General features: G+C 57.4%; 1 protein-coding gene across 1 annotated transcript in view; it reads right to left on the reverse strand.

Annotated features, from left to right (window-relative positions):
- SCFD1 (sec1 family domain containing 1) overlaps positions 1 to 19164 on the reverse strand; it is a 709689-nt gene that overhangs the window by 184597 nt on the left and 505928 nt on the right. Inside the window, exon 17 of the mRNA XM_086936984.1 lies at positions 10809 to 10888. Coding sequence (XP_086793110.1) covers positions 10809 to 10888 — 80 coding nt within the window. The remainder of the gene's footprint in view (positions 1 to 10808; positions 10889 to 19164) is intronic.

The following is a 19164-nucleotide window of genomic DNA, read 5'->3' on the forward strand; positions in this document are numbered from 1 at the left end:
TATTGTTTTAGAGGTCTGAGGTCCAATATTGGTCTGAGGGACCCATCCTTTTTGGGAATTAGGAAGTATAGAGAGTATACTCCTGTCCCTTGGTGTTGAAAAGGGACTGGTTCTATTGCTTCTTTTTATAGCATGGACGCGATTGTAACAATGTGATGTGATCTTTGGACATAGGACGGTGTTTGGGTGGTATGTTGGGTGGAGTAGAAGTGAGTTTCAGGCAATAACCATACTGGATAATTTGTCTCACCCACCTGTCTGTGGTAATGGAGTTCCAGACTGCTAGGAATTATTTGATTCTGCCTCTGACTGGTGTTGGATGGTCTGGAGGGAGTGTGATGAAGTCACTGTTAGGCAGCAGTGGAGGCTCTGGTGTTATTGCCTCCACGTCCCCTACCCTTGTTATTGTTGCCCCTATAAACTCCTCTGTTGGAGCCTTTATTAAAGAAACTTTGGGTGTTGCTTTTGTATGTAGAGGAAGTTTGTGATGTGTTGCCTCTTGCGGAGCCTCTGTAGGAAGAGCGACAAAAGGAACCTCTATGTTGTTGAAACTGAAGTGCGCCCATAGACTTAGCAGTTTCAGTATCTTTTTTCATTTTGTCTAAGATGGTATGTACTGCAGGGCCAAACAGGAAGTTTTGGTTTACTGGTTGGTTGATGATGGTGGATTGCACCTCGTTTTTAAAACCAGAGATGCGTAGCCACGCGTGTCTGTGTAGTAATACACTAGTATTAATGGACCTTGCTGATGTGTCAGCTGCGTCAAGCGCACATTTAATGGAAGCATTAGTTATAAATTTGCCTTCCTGTATGAGGTCGTTAGCGTGAGCTTTAAAAGGTTCTGGCAGGTGTTGCAGTAAACCTTCAAGCTGATCGTAATGTGCTCTATCATAGCGTGCTAGTAGAGCTTGTGTTTTCGCAATCGTCCATGAATTAGCAGCCTGTGAGGCTACTCTTTTGTCTGAGGCTTCTAATATTTTAGATTCTTTGTCAGGAGGGGGAGCATCTCCTGTTGTTTGTGAGTTAGCTCTCTTTCGCGCGTTTGCTACTACTAGTGAGTCTAAAGGCAACTTAGATTTAATATAAGTAAGGTCTGTAGGGGCCGCCTTATATTTCTTCTCAATCCTGGGATTGAGTAGAAGTGCTCTGGCTGGATCTTTGAATATGTCTGCCGCGTGTTTTAGTACCCCTTTAACCTATAAACCAAAAAGGTACTAAGTAGAATAGATTAGTATAGCTTCCTGACAGTTTTTTCTCTTATATTTCTTTGGAATAAATATTTCTTGATGCAAACCGGGACTGTTGAAAAACTGAGTATTACCAACTGAATTCTAAAGAAGACTGCAGGCACACATCTTTGTGAAAGAATAGTGAGTCCAGTCGTCTGTCACTTTAGGAATAGTACTCAAGCATGCTACACTGGTTGGTAGTTTTGTAGATTTGTAACTTTTTTCCCCCAAAGAGATTTGTAGCAAAGGGTAGTCATTTAGGAAGACATATCCTTGTAAATTTATGATACCCTTATTATTTATAACTTTTCTTTCCACGGTTCGCTTCTATTCTACTTGGTGATGGCTATTGCTTATGCTTTTGACTGTGATATGTCTAATATCGCTGATAGAATTAAATGAAACTAGTCCAATCTAGTTTGGAGACCTTCTTCACAGCTGTGTGGCCATTGGCTAGCTCAAACGTAAACTTGTGCAATATGTTTTTAAAAAAATGATGCTCACAACAATATCTTTTTTTTTTATTTCAGATCCCCTGGCTTTTGTTGTGTAAGGAATGTTTGTATCTGCATAGGTCCTGAGGAAGGTGGTACATAATCCACTGAAACGCGCGCCGACCTTGCGTGGAATTCATCTTTAACATCTGATGGTTAAAATTTAGGCAGTAAAAATTCTCTCTCTGCATATCAGATCAAGATTTGTTCAGATACTGCATCTGTATGGAATGTGTGGATGGTAATAGGTTAGAATGAATGTTAGTGTATGAGTGGCATTGTATTAATAGTATTGTGTTTTTATAGTTCAGGGGCTATTTGCTATAAGATTGTTTGTATTTGCTGTAATATGTATTTTGCACAAAATAATATATACCAAAAAAAAGACAAAAATATTTTTAAGAAATGAAAATGAACAAACAAAGAGTTATGGATTTATAAGACATGGAAATGAAAATCAAAAAGAATGATGAAATAAAATATCAAAGAAATGTAATTCATTGGTCCTGAGGTTATTGTTGTGTATGAACAAAGTAAATATATGTAAATCATGCTAATAATGAAAAGTATATAGGTCTTGAGGGAGTTTCTCCAGTACTGGAGTGTGGGTCCCTTCCTAAGAGTTTCATAACAGCCTGAGTCAAGGAGGCAGAGGGCCCAGGCACAAGGGTAGGGTGTAGCAAGCTTGCTGCATGTCGGGGCCTCCCAGCCTCGGTGCAGCTCTCAAAGGGCACTGCACATAGATACCTGCGCCTAAGAAACTCCAGCACCCAGACAAGAATCATGCAGCGCCAGTAAAGTCAATGCCAGCGCTTCTGGGCACCAAGACTGTCTGTGCCTCGCTCAATGGTGATCAGGGGCCTGGTACCAGTGCTCAGGTGCTTCTCGGAGACTAGTTAAGGCCCCGACTGACCTCAAGCTACTGCACAGGGGCAAATGGTGTCGTAAGGTGCCGCCAATTGGGGCAATTCATTTGGGAAACCTATATTAAGGTCACATAACTGCAGAACTACAACCCACAAGTGAACATTCCCATTGGTGGGGACACCTCCTGGATCTAAAGGCTGCACCAGTTCTTACTGGGATCCAGACTGTGTTTGGACTTATGTAATATCCGACTCTCTATGGGTTAGGGGTGCTTCAAGGAGCCCGTAGCTGGTGTCATGAACCAGGCGGTGAGACAGACAGGGGGGTGGGAGGGATTGGGTAAAGCCAGAGAGGAAACATAATGCCAGAGAGGACCATCAAGAGCCACCATAACAGGAGTGGGCACCCCAAGATGGAGCCGATGCCAGGAGCAGCCGTCAGGGCTGCAGAGGGAAACGAGCCAAAGATGACACACTAGTCAGCCAGGACACCGGAAGTGACGGACGGCATCAAGGAATGAACCTCGGGAGAAGGGTTGCGATAGGGATATAAAGCAAGAAACCAAGAACAGGAGATGTGTGACAGGAGTAAAGAAAGAATGCCAAGGGGCAAAGGACTAGGGACTGCATCGGCCCCAGCAGGACAGACAGCACCACCCTGGCATGGCACCAGGAGCTAGGGACTGCATCGGCCCCAGCAGGACAGATAGCACTGCCTGGCATGGCACCAGGAGCTAGGGACTGCATCGGCCCCAGCAGGACAGACAGCACCACCCTGGCATGGCACCCGGAGCTAGGGACTGCATCTGTCCCTGCAGGACAGAGAGCGCAGCCTGGCATGGCACCAGGAGCTAGGGACTGCACTTGTCCCTGCAGGACAGAGAGTGCCGCCTGGCAAGGCACCAGGAGCTAGGGACTGCATCGGCCCCAGCAGGACAGATAGCACTGCCTGGCATGGCACCAGGAGCTAGGGACTGCACTTGTCCCTGCAGGACAGAGAGTGCCGCCTGGCAAGGCACCAGGAGCTAGGGACTGCATCAGCCTCAGCAGGACAGATAGCACTGCCTGGCATGGCACCAGGAGCTAGGGACTGCATCTGTCCCAGCAGGACAGTCAGCACCACCCTGGCAGGGAACAAGGAGCTATGGACTGCATTTGTCCCTGCAGGACAGAGAGCGCAGCCTGGCATGGCACCAGGAGCTAGGGACTGCACCTGTCCCTGCAGGACAGACAGCACCGCCCAGCAGGGCACCAGGAGCTAGGGACTGCACCTCTCTCTGTAGGACAGACAGCACCGCATGGCAGAGCACCAGGAGCTAGGGACTGCATCTGCCCCAGCAGGACAGACAGCACCTCCCGGCAGGGCACCAGGAGCTAGGGACTGTACCTGTCTCTGCAGGACAAATAGCACCGCCTGGCATGGTACCAGGAGCTAGGGACTGCATCTGCCCCTGCAGGACAGACAGCAACGCCTGGCAGGGCACCCGGAGCTACGGACTGCATCTATCCCTGCAGGGCAGAGAGTCCCGCCTGGCAAGGCAAAAGGAGCTAGGGACTGCATCTGTCCTTCCAGGACAGATAGCACCACCTGGCAGGACACCAGGAGCTAGGGACTGCATCTGTCCCTGCAGGACAGACAGCACCGCTTGGCAGGGCACCAGGAGCTAGGGACTGCATCTGTCCCTGCAGGACAGATAGCACCGCCTGGCAGGGCACCAGGAGCTAGGGACTACACCCGTCTCTGCAGAGCAGAGAGTGCCGCCTGGCATGGCACCAGGATCTAGGGACTGCATCTGTCTCTGCAGGACAGATAGCACCGCCCAACAGGGCACCAGGAGCTAGAGACTGCATCTGCCCCTGCAGGACAGACAGCACCGCCTGGCAGGGCACCAGGAGCTAGGGACTGCATCTATCCCTGCAGGGCAGAGAGTCCCGCCTGGCATGGCAAAAGGAGCTAGGGACTGCATCTGTCCCTCTAGGACAGATAGCACCACCTGGCAGGGCACCAGGAGCTAGGGACTGCATCTATCCCAGCAGGACAGACAGCACCGCCCGGCAGGGCACCAGGAGATAAGGACTGCATCTGTCCCAGTAGCACAGACAGCACCGCCTGGCAGGACACCAGCAGCTAGGGACTGCACCTGTCTCTTCAGGACAGACAGCACCGCCTGGCAGGGCACCAAGAGCTAGGGACTGAATGTGTCCCTGCAGGTCAGACAGCACCGCCTGGCAGGGCACCAGGAGCTAGGGACTGCATCTGTCCCTGCAGGACAGATAGCACCGCTTGGCAGGGCACTAGGAGCTAGGGACTGCATCTGTCCCTGCAAGACAGATAGCACCGCCTGGCAGGGCACCAGGAGCTAAGGACTGCATCTGTCCCTGCAGGACAGACAGCACCGCCTGGCAGGGCACCAAGAGCTAGGGACTGAATGTGTCCCTGCAGGTCAGACAGCACCACCTGGCAGGGCACCAGGAGCTAAGGACTGCATCTGTCCCTGCAGGACAGATAGCACCGCCTGGCAGGGCACCAGGAGCTAAGGACTGCATCTGTCCCTGCAGGACAGATAGCACTGCCTGGCAGGGCACCAGGAGCTAAGGACTGCATCTGTCCCTGCAGGACAGATAGCACTGCCTGGCAGGGCACCAGGAGCTAGGGACTGCATCTGTCTCTGCAGGACAGACAGCACCGCCTGGCAGGGCACCAAGAGCTAGGGACTGAATGTGTCCCTGCAGGTCAGACAGCACCGCCTGGCAGGGCACCAGGAGCTAAGGACTGCATCTGTCCCTGCAGGACAGATAGCACCGCCTGGCAGGGCACCAGGAGCTAGGGACTGCATATGTCCCTGCAGGACAGACAGCACCGCTTGGCAGGGCACCAGGAGCTAGGGACTGCACCTGTCTCAGCACCGCCGGGCAGGGCACCAGGAGGTAGGGACTGAATGTGTCCCTGCCCGACAGACAGCACCGCCTGGCAGGGCACCAGGAGCTTGGGACTGCATCTGTCCCTGCAGGGCAGAGAGTGCCACCTAACATGGCACCAGGAGCTAGAGACTGCATCTGTCCCTGAAGGACAGATAGCACCGCCTGGCAGGGCACCAGGAGCTAGGGACTGCACCTTTCTCTGCAGGGCAGAGACTGCCACCTGGCATGGCACCAGGAGCTAGGGACTGCATCTGTCCCTGCAGGACAGATAGCACAGGCCTGACATGGCACCAGGAGCTAGGGAGTGCCTCTGCCTCAGCAGGACACCAGGATCTAGGGACTGCATCTGTCCCTGCAGGACAGATAGCACCGCCTGGCAGGGAACAAGGAGCTAGGGACTGCACCTGTCCCTGCAGGACAGACAGCACCGCCCGGCAGGGCACCAGGAGCTAGGGACTGCACCTCTCTCTGCAGGACAGACAGCACCGCATGGCAGGGCACCAGGAGCTAGGGACTGCATCTGTCCCTGCAGGACAGATAGCACCGCTTGGCAGGGCACCCGGAGCTAGGGACTGCATCTGTCCCTGCAGGACAGACAGCACAGCTTGGCAGGGCACCAGGAGCTAGGGACTGCACCTGTCTCTTCAGGACAGACAGCACCGCCTGGCAGGACACCAGGAGCTAAGGACTGCATCTGTCCCTGCAGGACAGATAGCACTGCCTGGCAGGGCACCAGGAGCTAGGGACTGCACCTGTCTCTTCAGGACAGACAGCACCGCCTGGCAGGACACCAGGAGCTAAGGACTGCATCTGTCCCTGCAGGACAGACAGCACAGCTTGGCAGGGCACCAGGAGCTAGGGACTGCACCTGTCTCTTCAGGACAGACAGCACCGCCTGGCAGGACACCAGGAGCTAAGGACTGCATCTGTCTCTGCAGGACAGACAGCACCGCCTGGCAGGGCACCAGGAGCTAAGGACTGCATCTGTCTCTGCAGGACAGACAGCACCGCCTGGCAGGGCACCAAGAGCTAGGGACTGAATGTGTCCCTGCAGGTCAGATAGCACCGCCTGGCAGGGCACCAGGAGCTAAGGACTGCATCTGTCTCTGCAGGACAGACAGCACCGCTTGGCAGGGCACCAGGAGCTAGGGACTGAATGTGTCCCTGCAGGACTGACAGCACCGCTTGGCAGGGCACCAGGAGCTAGGGACTGCACCTGTCTCAGCACCGCCGGGCAGGGCACCAGGAGGTAGGGACTGAATGTGTCCCTGCCCGACAGACAGCACCGCCTGGCAGGGCACCAGGAGCTTGGGACTGCATCTGTCCCTGCAGGGCAGAGAGTGCCACCTGACATGGCACCAGGAGCTAGAGACTGCATCTGTCCCTGAAGGACAGATAGCACCGCCTGGCAGGGCACCAGGAGCTAGGGACTGCACCTTTCTCTGCAGGGCAGAGACTGCCACCTGGCATGGCACCAGGAGCTAGGGACTGCATCTGTCCCTGCAGGACAGATAGCACAGGCCTGACATGGCACCAGGAGCTAGGGAGTGCCTCTGCCTCAGCAGGACACAAGGATCTAGGGACTGCATCTGTCCCTGCAGGACAGATAGCACCGCCTGGCAGGGAACCAGGAGCTAGGGACTGCACCTGTCCCTGCAGGACAGACAGCACCGCCCGGCAGGGCACCAGGAGCTAGGGACTGCACCTCTCTCTGCAGGACAGACAGCACCGCATGGCAGGGCACCAGGAGCTAGGGACTGCATCTGCCCCAGCAGGACAGACAGCACCTCCCAGCAGGGCACCAGGAGCTAGGGACTGTACCTGTCTCTGCAGGACAGATAGCACCGCCTGGCATGGTACCAGGAGCTAGGGACTGAATGTGTCCCTGCAGGTCAGACAGCACCGCCTGGCAGGGCACCAGGAGCTAGGGACTGAATGTGTCCCTGCAGGTCAGACAGCACCGCCTGGCAGGGCACCAGGAGCTAAGGACTGCATCTGTCCCTGCAGGACAGATAGCACTGCCTGGCAGGGCACCAGGAGCTAAGGACTGCATCTGTCCCTGCAGGACAGATAGCACTGCCTGGCAGGGCACCAGGAGCTAGGGACTGCATCTGTCTCTGCAGGACAGACAGCACCGCCTGGCAGGGCACCAAGAGCTAGGGACTGAATGTGTCCCTGCAGGTCAGACAGCACCGCCTGGCAGGGCACCAGGAGCTAAGGACTGCATCTGTCCCTGCAGGACAGATAGCACCGCCTGGCAGGGCACCAGGAGCTAGGGACTGCATATGTCCCTGCAGGACAGACAGCACCGCTTGGCAGGGCACCAGGAGCTAGGGACTGCACCTGTCTCAGCACCGCCGGGCAGGGCACCAGGAGGTAGGGACTGAATGTGTCCCTGCCCGACAGACAGCACCGCCTGGCAGGGCACCAGGAGCTTGGGACTGCATCTGTCCCTGCAGGGCAGAGAGTGCCACCTAACATGGCACCAGGAGCTAGAGACTGCATCTGTCCCTGAAGGACAGATAGCACCGCCTGGCAGGGCACCAGGAGCTAGGGACTGCACCTTTCTCTGCAGGGCAGAGACTGCCACCTGGCATGGCACCAGGAGCTAGGGACTGCATCTGTCCCTGCAGGACAGATAGCACAGGCCTGACATGGCACCAGGAGCTAGGGAGTGCCTCTGCCTCAGCAGGACACCAGGATCTAGGGACTGCATCTGTCCCTGCAGGACAGATAGCACCGCCTGGCAGGGAACCAGGAGCTAGGGACTGCACCTGTCCCTGCAGGACAGACAGCACCGCCCGGCAGGGCACCAGGAGCTAGGGACTGCACCTCTCTCTGCAGGACAGACAGCACCGCATGGCAGGGCACCAGGAGCTAGGGACTGCATCTGTCCCTGCAGGACAGATAGCACCGCTTGGCAGGGCACCCGGAGCTAGGGACTGCATCTGTCCCTGCAGGACAGACAGCACAGCTTGGCAGGGCACCAGGAGCTAGGGACTGCACCTGTCTCTTCAGGACAGACAGCACCGCCTGGCAGGACACCAGGAGCTAAGGACTGCATCTGTCCCTGCAGGACAGATAGCACTGCCTGGCAGGGCACCAGGAGCTAGGGACTGCACCTGTCTCTTCAGGACAGACAGCACCGCCTGGCAGGACACCAGGAGCTAAGGACTGCATCTGTCCCTGCAGGACAGACAGCACAGCTTGGCAGGGCACCAGGAGCTAGGGACTGCACCTGTCTCTTCAGGACAGACAGCACCGCCTGGTAGGACACCAGGAGCTAAGGACTGCATCTGTCTCTGCAGGACAGACAGCACCGCCTGGCAGGGCACCAGGAGCTAAGGACTGCATCTGTCTCTGCAGGACAGACAGCACCGCCTGGCAGGGCACCAAGAGCTAGGGACTGAATGTGTCCCTGCAGGTCAGATAGCACCGCCTGGCAGGGCACCAGGAGCTAAGGACTGCATCTGTCTCTGCAGGACAGACAGCACCGCTTGGCAGGGCACCAGGAGCTAGGGACTGAATGTGTCCCTGCAGGACTGACAGCACCGCTTGGCAGGGCACCAGGAGCTAGGGACTGCACCTGTCTCAGCACCGCCGGGCAGGGCACCAGGAGGTAGGGACTGAATGTGTCCCTGCCCGACAGACAGCACCGCCTGGCAGGGCACCAGGAGCTTGGGACTGCATCTGTCCCTGCAGGGCAGAGAGTGCCACCTGACATGGCACCAGGAGCTAGAGACTGCATCTGTCCCTGAAGGACAGATAGCACCGCCTGGCAGGGCACCAGGAGCTAGGGACTGCACCTTTCTCTGCAGGGCAGAGACTGCCACCTGGCATGGCACCAGGAGCTAGGGACTGCATCTGTCCCTGCAGGACAGATAGCACAGGCCTGACATGGCACCAGGAGCTAGGGAGTGCCTCTGCCTCAGCAGGACACAAGGATCTAGGGACTGCATCTGTCCCTGCAGGACAGATAGCACCGCCTGGCAGGGAACCAGGAGCTAGGGACTGCACCTGTCCCTGCAGGACAGACAGCACCGCCCGGCAGGGCACCAGGAGCTAGGGACTGCACCTCTCTCTGCAGGACAGACAGCACCGCATGGCAGGGCACCAGGAGCTAGGGACTGCATCTGCCCCAGCAGGACAGACAGCACCTCCCAGCAGGGCACCAGGAGCTAGGGACTGTACCTGTCTCTGCAGGACAGATAGCACCGCCTGGCATGGTACCAGGAGCTAGGGACTGCATCTGTCCCTGCAGGACAGACAACACCGCCTGGCAGGACACCAGGAGCTAGGGACTGCATCTGCCCCAGTAGGACAGACAGCACTACCTGGCAGGGCACCAGGAATGCATCTGCCCTAGTAGGATAGATTTCCACATGGCTGGGTTTACTCTGGAATGGCATGGTGAGCAAAAAAACGATGGCTTTAGGCCCAGATCTCTGTACTGGGGTGAATGTATGACATTGTTCTGCATTCTGTCCATCAATTGTGTTTTTTGCAATTTTCACCCCGAGTGGGACGGGTATGCCCAGACGTGGGGCCCGGGCTCCCTGCCACTGGAGTCAAATTAGCCTGGTTGATGAGGGCTGAAAATTAGAAACCGGTCCTAGGATGCTTGTTTCCAGTTCACGGAGGACCTGGCTTGGCAGTTCGGGCTGGACTGTTCCATCAATTGTTCTTTTTGCAACTAGCAGGATAGATAGCACCCCCTGGCAGGGCACCAGGAGCTAGAGAGTGCATCTGTTCCAGCAGGACAGATGGCACCACCTGGCAGGGCACCTGGGCGATGCCCAAGTGCCAGGGTGACTGGGCACCTGGAATAAGAAACCATGCAAAGACACAAAGATGGTACCAGGACGAGGCAGGCAGCAGAGGCCTGGCAAAGATAGAATGTTAAAGGTGCACCATGTGCAGCAGGTCCCATTCCACACACCTCCAAGGGGGTGGAGGGTGCACTCCGAGGCCCTCTAGACCCAATCCTTGGCCTCCTCTTGAAGAGAAGAGGTTAGAGGGAGGGCAGCAAGGAACAAATTACTAAAATAGAGCTGAACAAAAAGCCAGACCTTGGACCTATTCGTGCACCCCCAGAAGCGACGCACCATGAACTGAAGTACAGAGCACTCTTGTGAGGTCCATCCCTTCTGCCCGGGCTACCATGAGGGTTCAGACACGTCTCAGAACATTTTTATTGTTCCTTCTATAAAAGTAAGGTTGGCAGCCGCGCGCCAATAGCAATACAGTACACTGCCAGCGACCCACAATGCCCCGCGCCAGGCGCACCAGATACCTACTTCCACTGCTTGATGTAACTCAAGGGGGTGAGACAGCAGCCAGCATCCGTCAGGGCTTTCCTGTACTGGTCCATGTCTGCCTGCGGACAACAGAAAAGGGTCATGGTTAGCTTTAGTCCTGCTTCGAACACTCTCCATCACAGCTGGAAGGATCACAGATGCCACTCTTCAAGGTGCTGCCTGTTGTCCAGTCACCGGTAGGTATCCAGACCAGCTTAGTGTTCTGTGAGCTCCAAGATGGCTCCCTCCCTAGACTCCTGCCTAAACCGAAGTACGGCCTGCCCCTCGGGCAGAATCCATGTGCCCCAAGTTTGTCTCACGCCCACCCAGAGTCCTACTTGCCCCAGACGTCCCAAGAGTGTCTCCAGCCCACCCAGAGTCCTACCTGCCCCAGGTGCCCCAAGACTGTCTCCAGCCCACCCAGAGTCCTACCTGCCCCAGGTACCCCAAGACTGTCTCGTGCCCACCCAGAGTCCTACCTGTCCCCGGGCGCCCCAAGAATGTCTCACACCCACCCAGAGTCCTGCCTGCCCAGGTGCCACAATACTCTATCTAACCCACCCAGAGTCCTATCTGCCCCAGGTGCCCCAAGATTGTCTAGCGCTTACCCTGAGTACTACCTTCCCCAGGTGCCCCAAGACAGTCTCCAGCCCACCCAGAGTCCTACTTGCCCCAGGTGCCCCAAGACAGTCTCCAGCCCACCGAGAGTCCTACCTGCCCCAGGTGCCCCAAGACTGTCTCATGCCCACCCAGAGTCCTACCTGCCCCAGGTGCCCCAAGACAGTCTCCAGTCCACCTAGAGTCCTACCTGCCTCAGGTGCCCCAAGACAGTCTCCAGCCCACCGAGAGTCCTACCTGTCCCAGGTGCCCCAAGACAGTCTCCAGCCCACTCACAGTCCTACTTGCCCCAGGTGCCCCAAGATAGTCTCCAGCCCACCGAGAGTCCTACCTGCCCCAGGTGCCCCAAGACTGTCTCATGCCCACCCAGAGTCCTACCTGTCCCAGGTGCCCCAAGACAGTCTCTCACCCACCCAGAGTCCCACCTGCCCCAGGTGCCCCAAGACAGTCTCCAGCCCACCGAGAGTCCTACCTGCCCCAGGTGCCCCAAGACTGTCTCATGCCCACCCAGAGTCCTACCTGTCCCAGGTGCCCCAAGACAGTCTCTCACCCACCCAGAGTCCCACCTGCCCCAGGTGCCCCAAGACAGTCTCCAGCCCACCCAGAGTCCTACCTGCCCCAGGTGCCCCAAGACAGTCTCCAGCCCACCCAGAGTCCTACTTGCCCCAGGTGTCCCAAGAGTGTCTCCAGCCCACCCAGAGTCCTACCTGCCCCAGGTGCCCCAAGACAGTCTCCAGCCACCCAGAGTCCTACCTGCCCCAGGTGCCCCAAGACAGTCTCCAGCCCACTGAGAGTCCTACCTGCCCCAGGTGCCCCAAGACTGTCTCATGCCCACCCAGAGTCCTACCTGTCCCAGGTGCCCCAAGACAGTCTCTCACCCACCCAGAGTCCCACCTGCCCCCGGTTTCCCCAAGACAGTCTCCAGCCCACCCAGAGTCCTACCTGCCCCAGGTGCCCCAAGACTGTCTCATGCCCACCCAGAGTCCTACCTGTCCGCGGGCGCCCCAGAAATGTCTCACACCCACCCAAAGTCCTACCTGTCCCCGGGCGCCCCAGAAATGTCTCACACCCACCCAAAGTCCTACCTGCCCAGGTGCCCCAAGACTGTCTCTCACCCACCCAGAGTCCCACCTGCCCCAGGTGCCCCAAGACAGTCTCCAGCCCACCCAGAGTCCTACCTGCCCCAGGTGCCCCAAGACTGTCTCATGCCCACCCAGAGTCCTACCTGTCCCCGGGCGCCCCAAAAATGTCTCACACCCACCCAGAGTCCTACCTGCCCAGGTGCCCCAAGACTCTCTCGCACCTACCCAAAGTCCCACCAGTCCCAGGTGCCCCAAGACAGTCTCTCACCCACCCAGAGTCCCACCTGCCCCAGGTGCCCCAAGACAGTCTCCAGCCCACCCAGAGTCCTACCTGCCCCAGGTGCCCCAAGACAGTCTCCAGCCCACCCAGAGTCCTACCTGCCCCAGGTGCCCCAAGACAGTCTCCAGCCCACTGAGAGTCCTACCTGCCCCAGGTGCCCCAAGACTGTCTCATGCCCACCCAGAGTCCTACCTGTCCCAGGTGCCCCAAGACAGTCTCTCACCCACCCAGAGTCCCACCTGCCCCAGGTGCCCCAAGACAGTCTCCAGCCCACCCAGAGTCCTACCTGCCCCAGGTGCCCCAAGACTGTCTCATGCCCACCCAGAGTCCTACCTGTCCCCGGGCGCCCCAGAAATGTCTCACACCCACCCAAAGTCCTACCTGCCCAGGTGCCCCAAGACTGTCTCTCACCCACCCAGAGTCCGACCTGCCCCAGGTGCCCCAAGACAGTCTCCAGCCCACCCAGAGTCCTACCTGCCCCAGGTGCCCCAAGACTGTCTCATGCCCACCCAGAGTCCTACCTGTCCCCGGGCGCCCCAAAAATGTCTCACACCCACCCAGAGTCCTACCTGCCCAGGTGCCCCAAGACTCTCTCGCACCTACCCAAAGTCCCACCAGTCCCCAGGTGCCCCAAGACTGTCTTGTGCCCACCCAGAGTCCTACCTGCGCCAGGTGCACCAAGACTCTCTCTCACCCACAGAGACTCCCACCTGCCCCAAGTTCCCCAAGACCCTCTCCCGCTCACTCAGAGTCCTTCCTGTCTCAGGTGTCCCAAGTCTGTCTCATACCCACCCAGACTCCTACCGACTGCCCCAGATGCATCAAGACTGTCTCATGCCCACCCAGAGTCCTACCTGCTTATGGTATCCAAAGACTTACTTGCACCCACCAGGAGTCCTACATGCCCCAAGTGAACAAAGACTGTCTCACGCCCACCCAGAGTCCCACCTGCCCCAAGACTGCCTCCCAACCACCTGGAGTACTACCTGCCCCAGGTGCCCTAGGTCTGTCTCACACCCACCCAGAGTCCCACCTGCCCCAAAACTGTCTCACGCTCACCCAGAGCACTACCTGCCATAGATGCCCAAAGACTATCTCCCGCCGAACCACAGTTCTACCTCCCCCAGGTGCCCCAAGACTGTCTCAAGCCCATCCAGAGTCCCAACTGCCCCAGGTGCCCCAAGACTGTCTCTCACCCACAGAGACTCCCACCTGCCCCAAGATTTTCTCGCGCCCATTCAGAGTCCTACCTACCCCAGGTGCCCCAAGACTTTCTCGCGCCCATCCAGAGTCCTACCTGCCCTAGGCGCCCCAAGACGGTCTGGAGCCCACCCAGAGTCCTACCTGCCCTAGGTGTCCCAAGACGGTCTGGCGCCCACCCAGAGTCCTACCTGCCACAAGTGTTCTTGGCACAACCCCACTGTCTCTCCGCCCTGGTGCATTCTGGGCCCAGAGGTAATGTGCTGCACCCACAGAGGTGCTCTGGGCCCCAGAAGCCTCCTGCCTGCCAGCAGTCGTAACCGGGCCTCAAGTATCTAGCAATTTATTCCGCTTCCAATCCCATTTCATCTGAAACCTGCAGAGCCAACGACAAAGCTCTGGGGAGAGAGAGATGCGCCACAGAGTGAGGCTCCGGGTGAAGCTGAGGACCAGACAGTCCTCAGTGATGCGAGGAGTACGAGGCAGGCAGGATGGACCGAGCTGAGGTTGAGGACCACAGAGTCCTCAGTGATGCGAGGAGCACAAGGCAGGCAGGATGGACAGAGCTGAGGTCGAGGACCACAGACAGAGTCTTCAGTATTGCGAGGAGCATGAGGCAGGCAGGATGGACCGAGCTGAGGTCGAGGACCACACAGTCCTCAGTGATGCGAGGAGCACGAGGCGGGCAGGATGGACCGAGCTGAGGTCGAGGACCAGAGTCTTCAGCAATGAGAGGAGCACGAGACGGGCAGGATTGACCGAGCTGAGGTTGAGGACCAGAGAGTCCTCATGTATGCAAGGAGCACAAGGAAGGCAGGATAGACTGAGCTGATGTCGAGGACCACATAGTCCTCAGTGATGCGAGGAGCACAAGGCGGGCAGGGTGACAGAGCTGAGGTTGAGGACCACAGACATAGTCTCCAGTGATGTGGGGAGCACGAGGCGGGCAGGATGGACAGAGCTGAGGTCGAGGATCACAGAGTCCTCAGTGATGCGAGGAGCTCGAGGCGGGCAGGATGGACCGAGCTGAGGTCGAGGACCACAGAGTCCTCAGTGATGCGGGGAGCACGAGGCAGGCAGGATGGACAGAGCGGAGGTCGAGGACCACAGACAGAGTATTCAGTGATGCGAGGAGCACGAGGCGGGCAGGATGGACAGAGCTGAGGTCGAGGACCACAGACAGAGTCCTCAGGGATGCTAGGAGCACGAGGTGGGAAGGATGCACCGAGATGAGGTCGAGGACCACAGAGTCCGCAGTGATGCGAGGAGCACGAGGCGGGCAGGATGGACTGAGCTGAGGTCAAGGACCACAGAGTCCTCAGTGAAGCGAGGAGCACGAGGCAGGCAGGATGGACCAAGCTGAGGTCGAGGACCACAGAGTCCTCAGTGATGCGAGGAGCACGAGGCGGGCAGGATAGATCGAGCTAGGGTCGAGGACCACAGATTCCTCAGTGATATTAGGAGCACGAGGCAGAGTCTCCAGTGATGCGAGGAGCACGAGGCAGGCAGGATGGACAGAGCTGAGGTCAAGGACCACAGAGTCCTCAGTGAAGCGAGGAGCACGAGGCAGGCAGGATGGACCAAGCTGAGGTCGAGGACCACAGAGTCCTCAGTGATGCGAGGAGCACGAGGCGGGCAGGATAGATCGAGCTAGGGTCGAGGACCACAGATTCCTCAGTGATATTAGGAGCACGAGGCAGGCAGGATGGGCAGAGCGGAGTTCGAGGACCACAGAGTCTTCAGTGATGCGAGGAGCACAAGCCGGGCAGGATGGACTGAGCTGAGGTCAAGGACCACAGAGTCCTCAGTGATGCGAGGAGCACGAGGTGGGCAGGATGGACCGAGCTGAGGCCGAGGACCAGAGAGTCCTCAGGGATGCGAGGAGCACGAGGCAGGCAGGATGGACCGAGCTGAGGTCATTCTTCAAGCCCAGCTTTACACACTAGTGCATAAAGAGCACGGAAGGTGCCAACTATCACTGCACGCAGTTCTTGCCTCTTTTCCGGCATTTCACTCACCAGCGGCATTGACTACAAGCTGGCCTTTCTGTAAAAGTTACGAGCCATAAAAGTCAGCAGCGTAAACATTAAAAGCTTGACAACTCAAAAGGCTTAACTATTATTTGGTAAAGAAAGTGAGCACTCCTAAGGTCTAGGAACCAAGAAAACTACTTACCAAAACATTGAAATTCAACCCACTAGTTACCAGCCTCACCACTGGTAACATTCATGGACTGGAAACATTACCAGCCATAAAAAGTACTAATCTGAGCACAACGAGGCTCATCTTACTAGCCACAACATTTCCATGAATGCTAAAGGTTGCCACTCCCACAATTTACTAGCCGTAAACAACCCCCCACCAAATGGATGACAGCTCTTCTCAATCAGGCAGGAGTGCCTGCTCTCTTGCTCTGCTACACAGCACTGGTGTGCTGCAAGCAGGCAGGAATGACTGCTCCCTGGCTCTGCTCATAGCACTGATGTGCTCCAAGCAGGCAGGTGTGACCGCTCCCCTGCTGGGTTGCACATCACCGATGTGCTACAAGCAGTCAGATGTGACTGCTCTCCTGTTGTGCTGCACAGCACTGATGTCCTCCAAGCAGACAGGGGTGACTGCTCCCCTGCTGGGTTGCACATCACCGATGTGCTACAAGCAGTCAGGTGTGACTGCTCTCCTGTTGTGCTGCACAGCACTGATGTCCTCCAAGCAGGCAGGGGTGACTGCTCCCTGGCTCTGATGCAAAACACTGATGGTATCCAAGTAGGCAGATGTGACTGCTCACTGACTGTGCTCCAAGCAGGCAGGGGTTACTGCACCCCGGGTGTGCTACACAGCACTGATGTGCTCCAAGCAGGCAGGAATGACTGCTCCCTGGCTCTGCTCATAGCACTGATGTGCTCCAAGCAGGCAGGGGTGACTGCTCCCCTGCTGGGTTGCACATCACCGATGTGCTACAAGCAGTCAAGTGTGACTGCTCTCCTGTTGTGCTGCACAGCACTGATGTCCTCCAAGCAGGCAGGGGTGACTGCTCCCTGGCTCTGATGCAAAACACTGATGGTCTCCAAGTAGGCAGATGTGACTGCTCACTGACTGTGCTCCAAGAAGGCAGGGGTTACTGCACCCCGGGTGTGCTACACAGCACTGGTGTGCTCAAAGCAGGCAGGAGTGACTGCACTCTGGCTTTACTCACAGCACCGATGTCCTCCAAGCAGGCAGGAGTGACTGCTTTCTGGCTCTGCTCACAGCCCTGGTGTGCTCCAAGTAGGCAGAGGGGACTGCTCTCTGGCTTTACCCACAGCACTGATGTGCTCCAAGCAGGCAGGGGTGACTGCTCCCTGGCTGTGCTGCACAGCACTACTCACCTGCTGACAATATCTGTGCGTCAGGACCCAGCAGCCCCTCAGCTATGTCACTATCTGAACATCTGGACCCAGCAACCCCTCACGTGCTGACAATATCTGTGCGTCAGGACCCAGCAGCCCTTCACCTAAGTCACTATCTGTGCGTTTGGACCCAGCAGCCCCTCACCTGCCGAAAATATCGGTGCGTTTGGACCTAGCAGCCCCTCACCTGCCGACAATATCTGTGCATCAGGACGCAGCAGCCCCTCAACTACCGGCAATATTGGTGCGTTTGGACCCAGCAGCGCCTCACCTGCCCACAATATCTGTGCGTCTGGACCCAGCAGCCCCTCATCTGCCGAAAATATCTGTGCATCAGGAAACAGCAGCCCCTCACCTGCCGACAACATCGGTGCGTTTGGACCCAGCAGCACCTCACCTGCCGACAATGTCTGTGCGTTTGGACCCAGCAGCCCCTCACCTGCCGACAATGTCTGTGCGTTTGAACCCAGCAGCCCCTCACTTGCTGACAGTATCTGTGTGTCTGGACCCAGCAGCCCCTCACCTGCCGACAATATCTGTGCGTCTGGACCCAGCAGCCCCTCACCTGCCGACAATGTCTGTGCGTTTGGACCCAGTAGCCCCTCACCTGCCGACAATATCTGTGCGTCTGGACCCAGCAGCCCCTCACCTGCCGACAATGTCTGTGCGCTTGAACCCAGCAGCTCCTCACCTGCCGACAATATCTGTGCGTCTGGACCCAGCAGCCCCTCACCTGCCGACAAGGTCTGTGCGTTTGGACCCAGCAGCCCCTCACCTGCCGACAATATCTGTGCGTCTGGACCCAGCAGCCCCTCACCTGCTGACAATGTCTGTGCGTTTGGACCCAGCAGCCCCTCACCTGCCGACAATGTCTGTGCGTTTGGACCCAGCAGCCCCTCACCTGCCGACAATGTCTGTGCGTTTGGACCCAGCAGCCCCTCACCTGCCGACAATATCTGTGCGTTTGGACCCAGCAGCCCCTCACCTGTCGACAATATCTGTGCGTCTGGACCCAGCAGCCCCTCACCTGCCGACAATGTCTGTGCGTTTAGACCCAGCAGCCCCTCACCTGCCGACAGTGTCTGTGCATTTGGACCCAGCAGCCCCTCACCTGCCGACAATGTCTGTGCGTTTGGACCCAGCAGCCCCTCACCTGCCGACAATATCTGTGCATCAGGACGCAGCAGCCCCTCACCTGCCGACAATATCTGTGCGTCTGGACCCAGCAGCCCCTCACCTGCCGACAATGTCTGTGCGTTTAGACCCAGCAGCCCCTCACCTGCCGACAGTGTCTGTGCGTTTGGACCCAGCAGCCCCTCACCTGCCGACAATATCTGTGCATCAGGACCCAGCAGCCCCTCACCTGCCGACAATGTCTGTGCATCAGGAGGCAGCAGCCCCTCACCTGCCGACAATATCGGTGCGTTTGGACCCAGCAGCGCCTCACCTGCCCACAATATCTGTGCGTCTGGACCCAGCAGCCCCTCACCTGCCGAAAATATCTGTGCATCAGGAAACAGCAGCCCCTCACATGCCAACAACATCGGTGCGTTTGGACCCAGCAGCACCTCACCTGACGACAATATCTGTGCGTCTGGACCCAGCAGCCCTTCACCTGCCGACAATGTCTGTGCGTTTGGACCCAGCAGCCCCTCACCTGCCGACAATGTCTGTGCGTTTGAACCCAGCAGCCCCTCACTTGCTGACAGTATCTGTGTGTCTGGACCCAGCAGCCCCTCACCTGCCGACAATATCTGTGCGTCTGGACCCAGCAGCCCCTCACCTGCCGA

The sequence above is a fragment of the Lissotriton vulgaris genome, chromosome 9, assembly GCF_964263255.1.
Source record: "Lissotriton vulgaris chromosome 9, aLisVul1.2, whole genome shotgun sequence".
In the NCBI taxonomy this organism is placed as follows: domain Eukaryota; kingdom Metazoa; phylum Chordata; class Amphibia; order Caudata; family Salamandridae; genus Lissotriton; species Lissotriton vulgaris.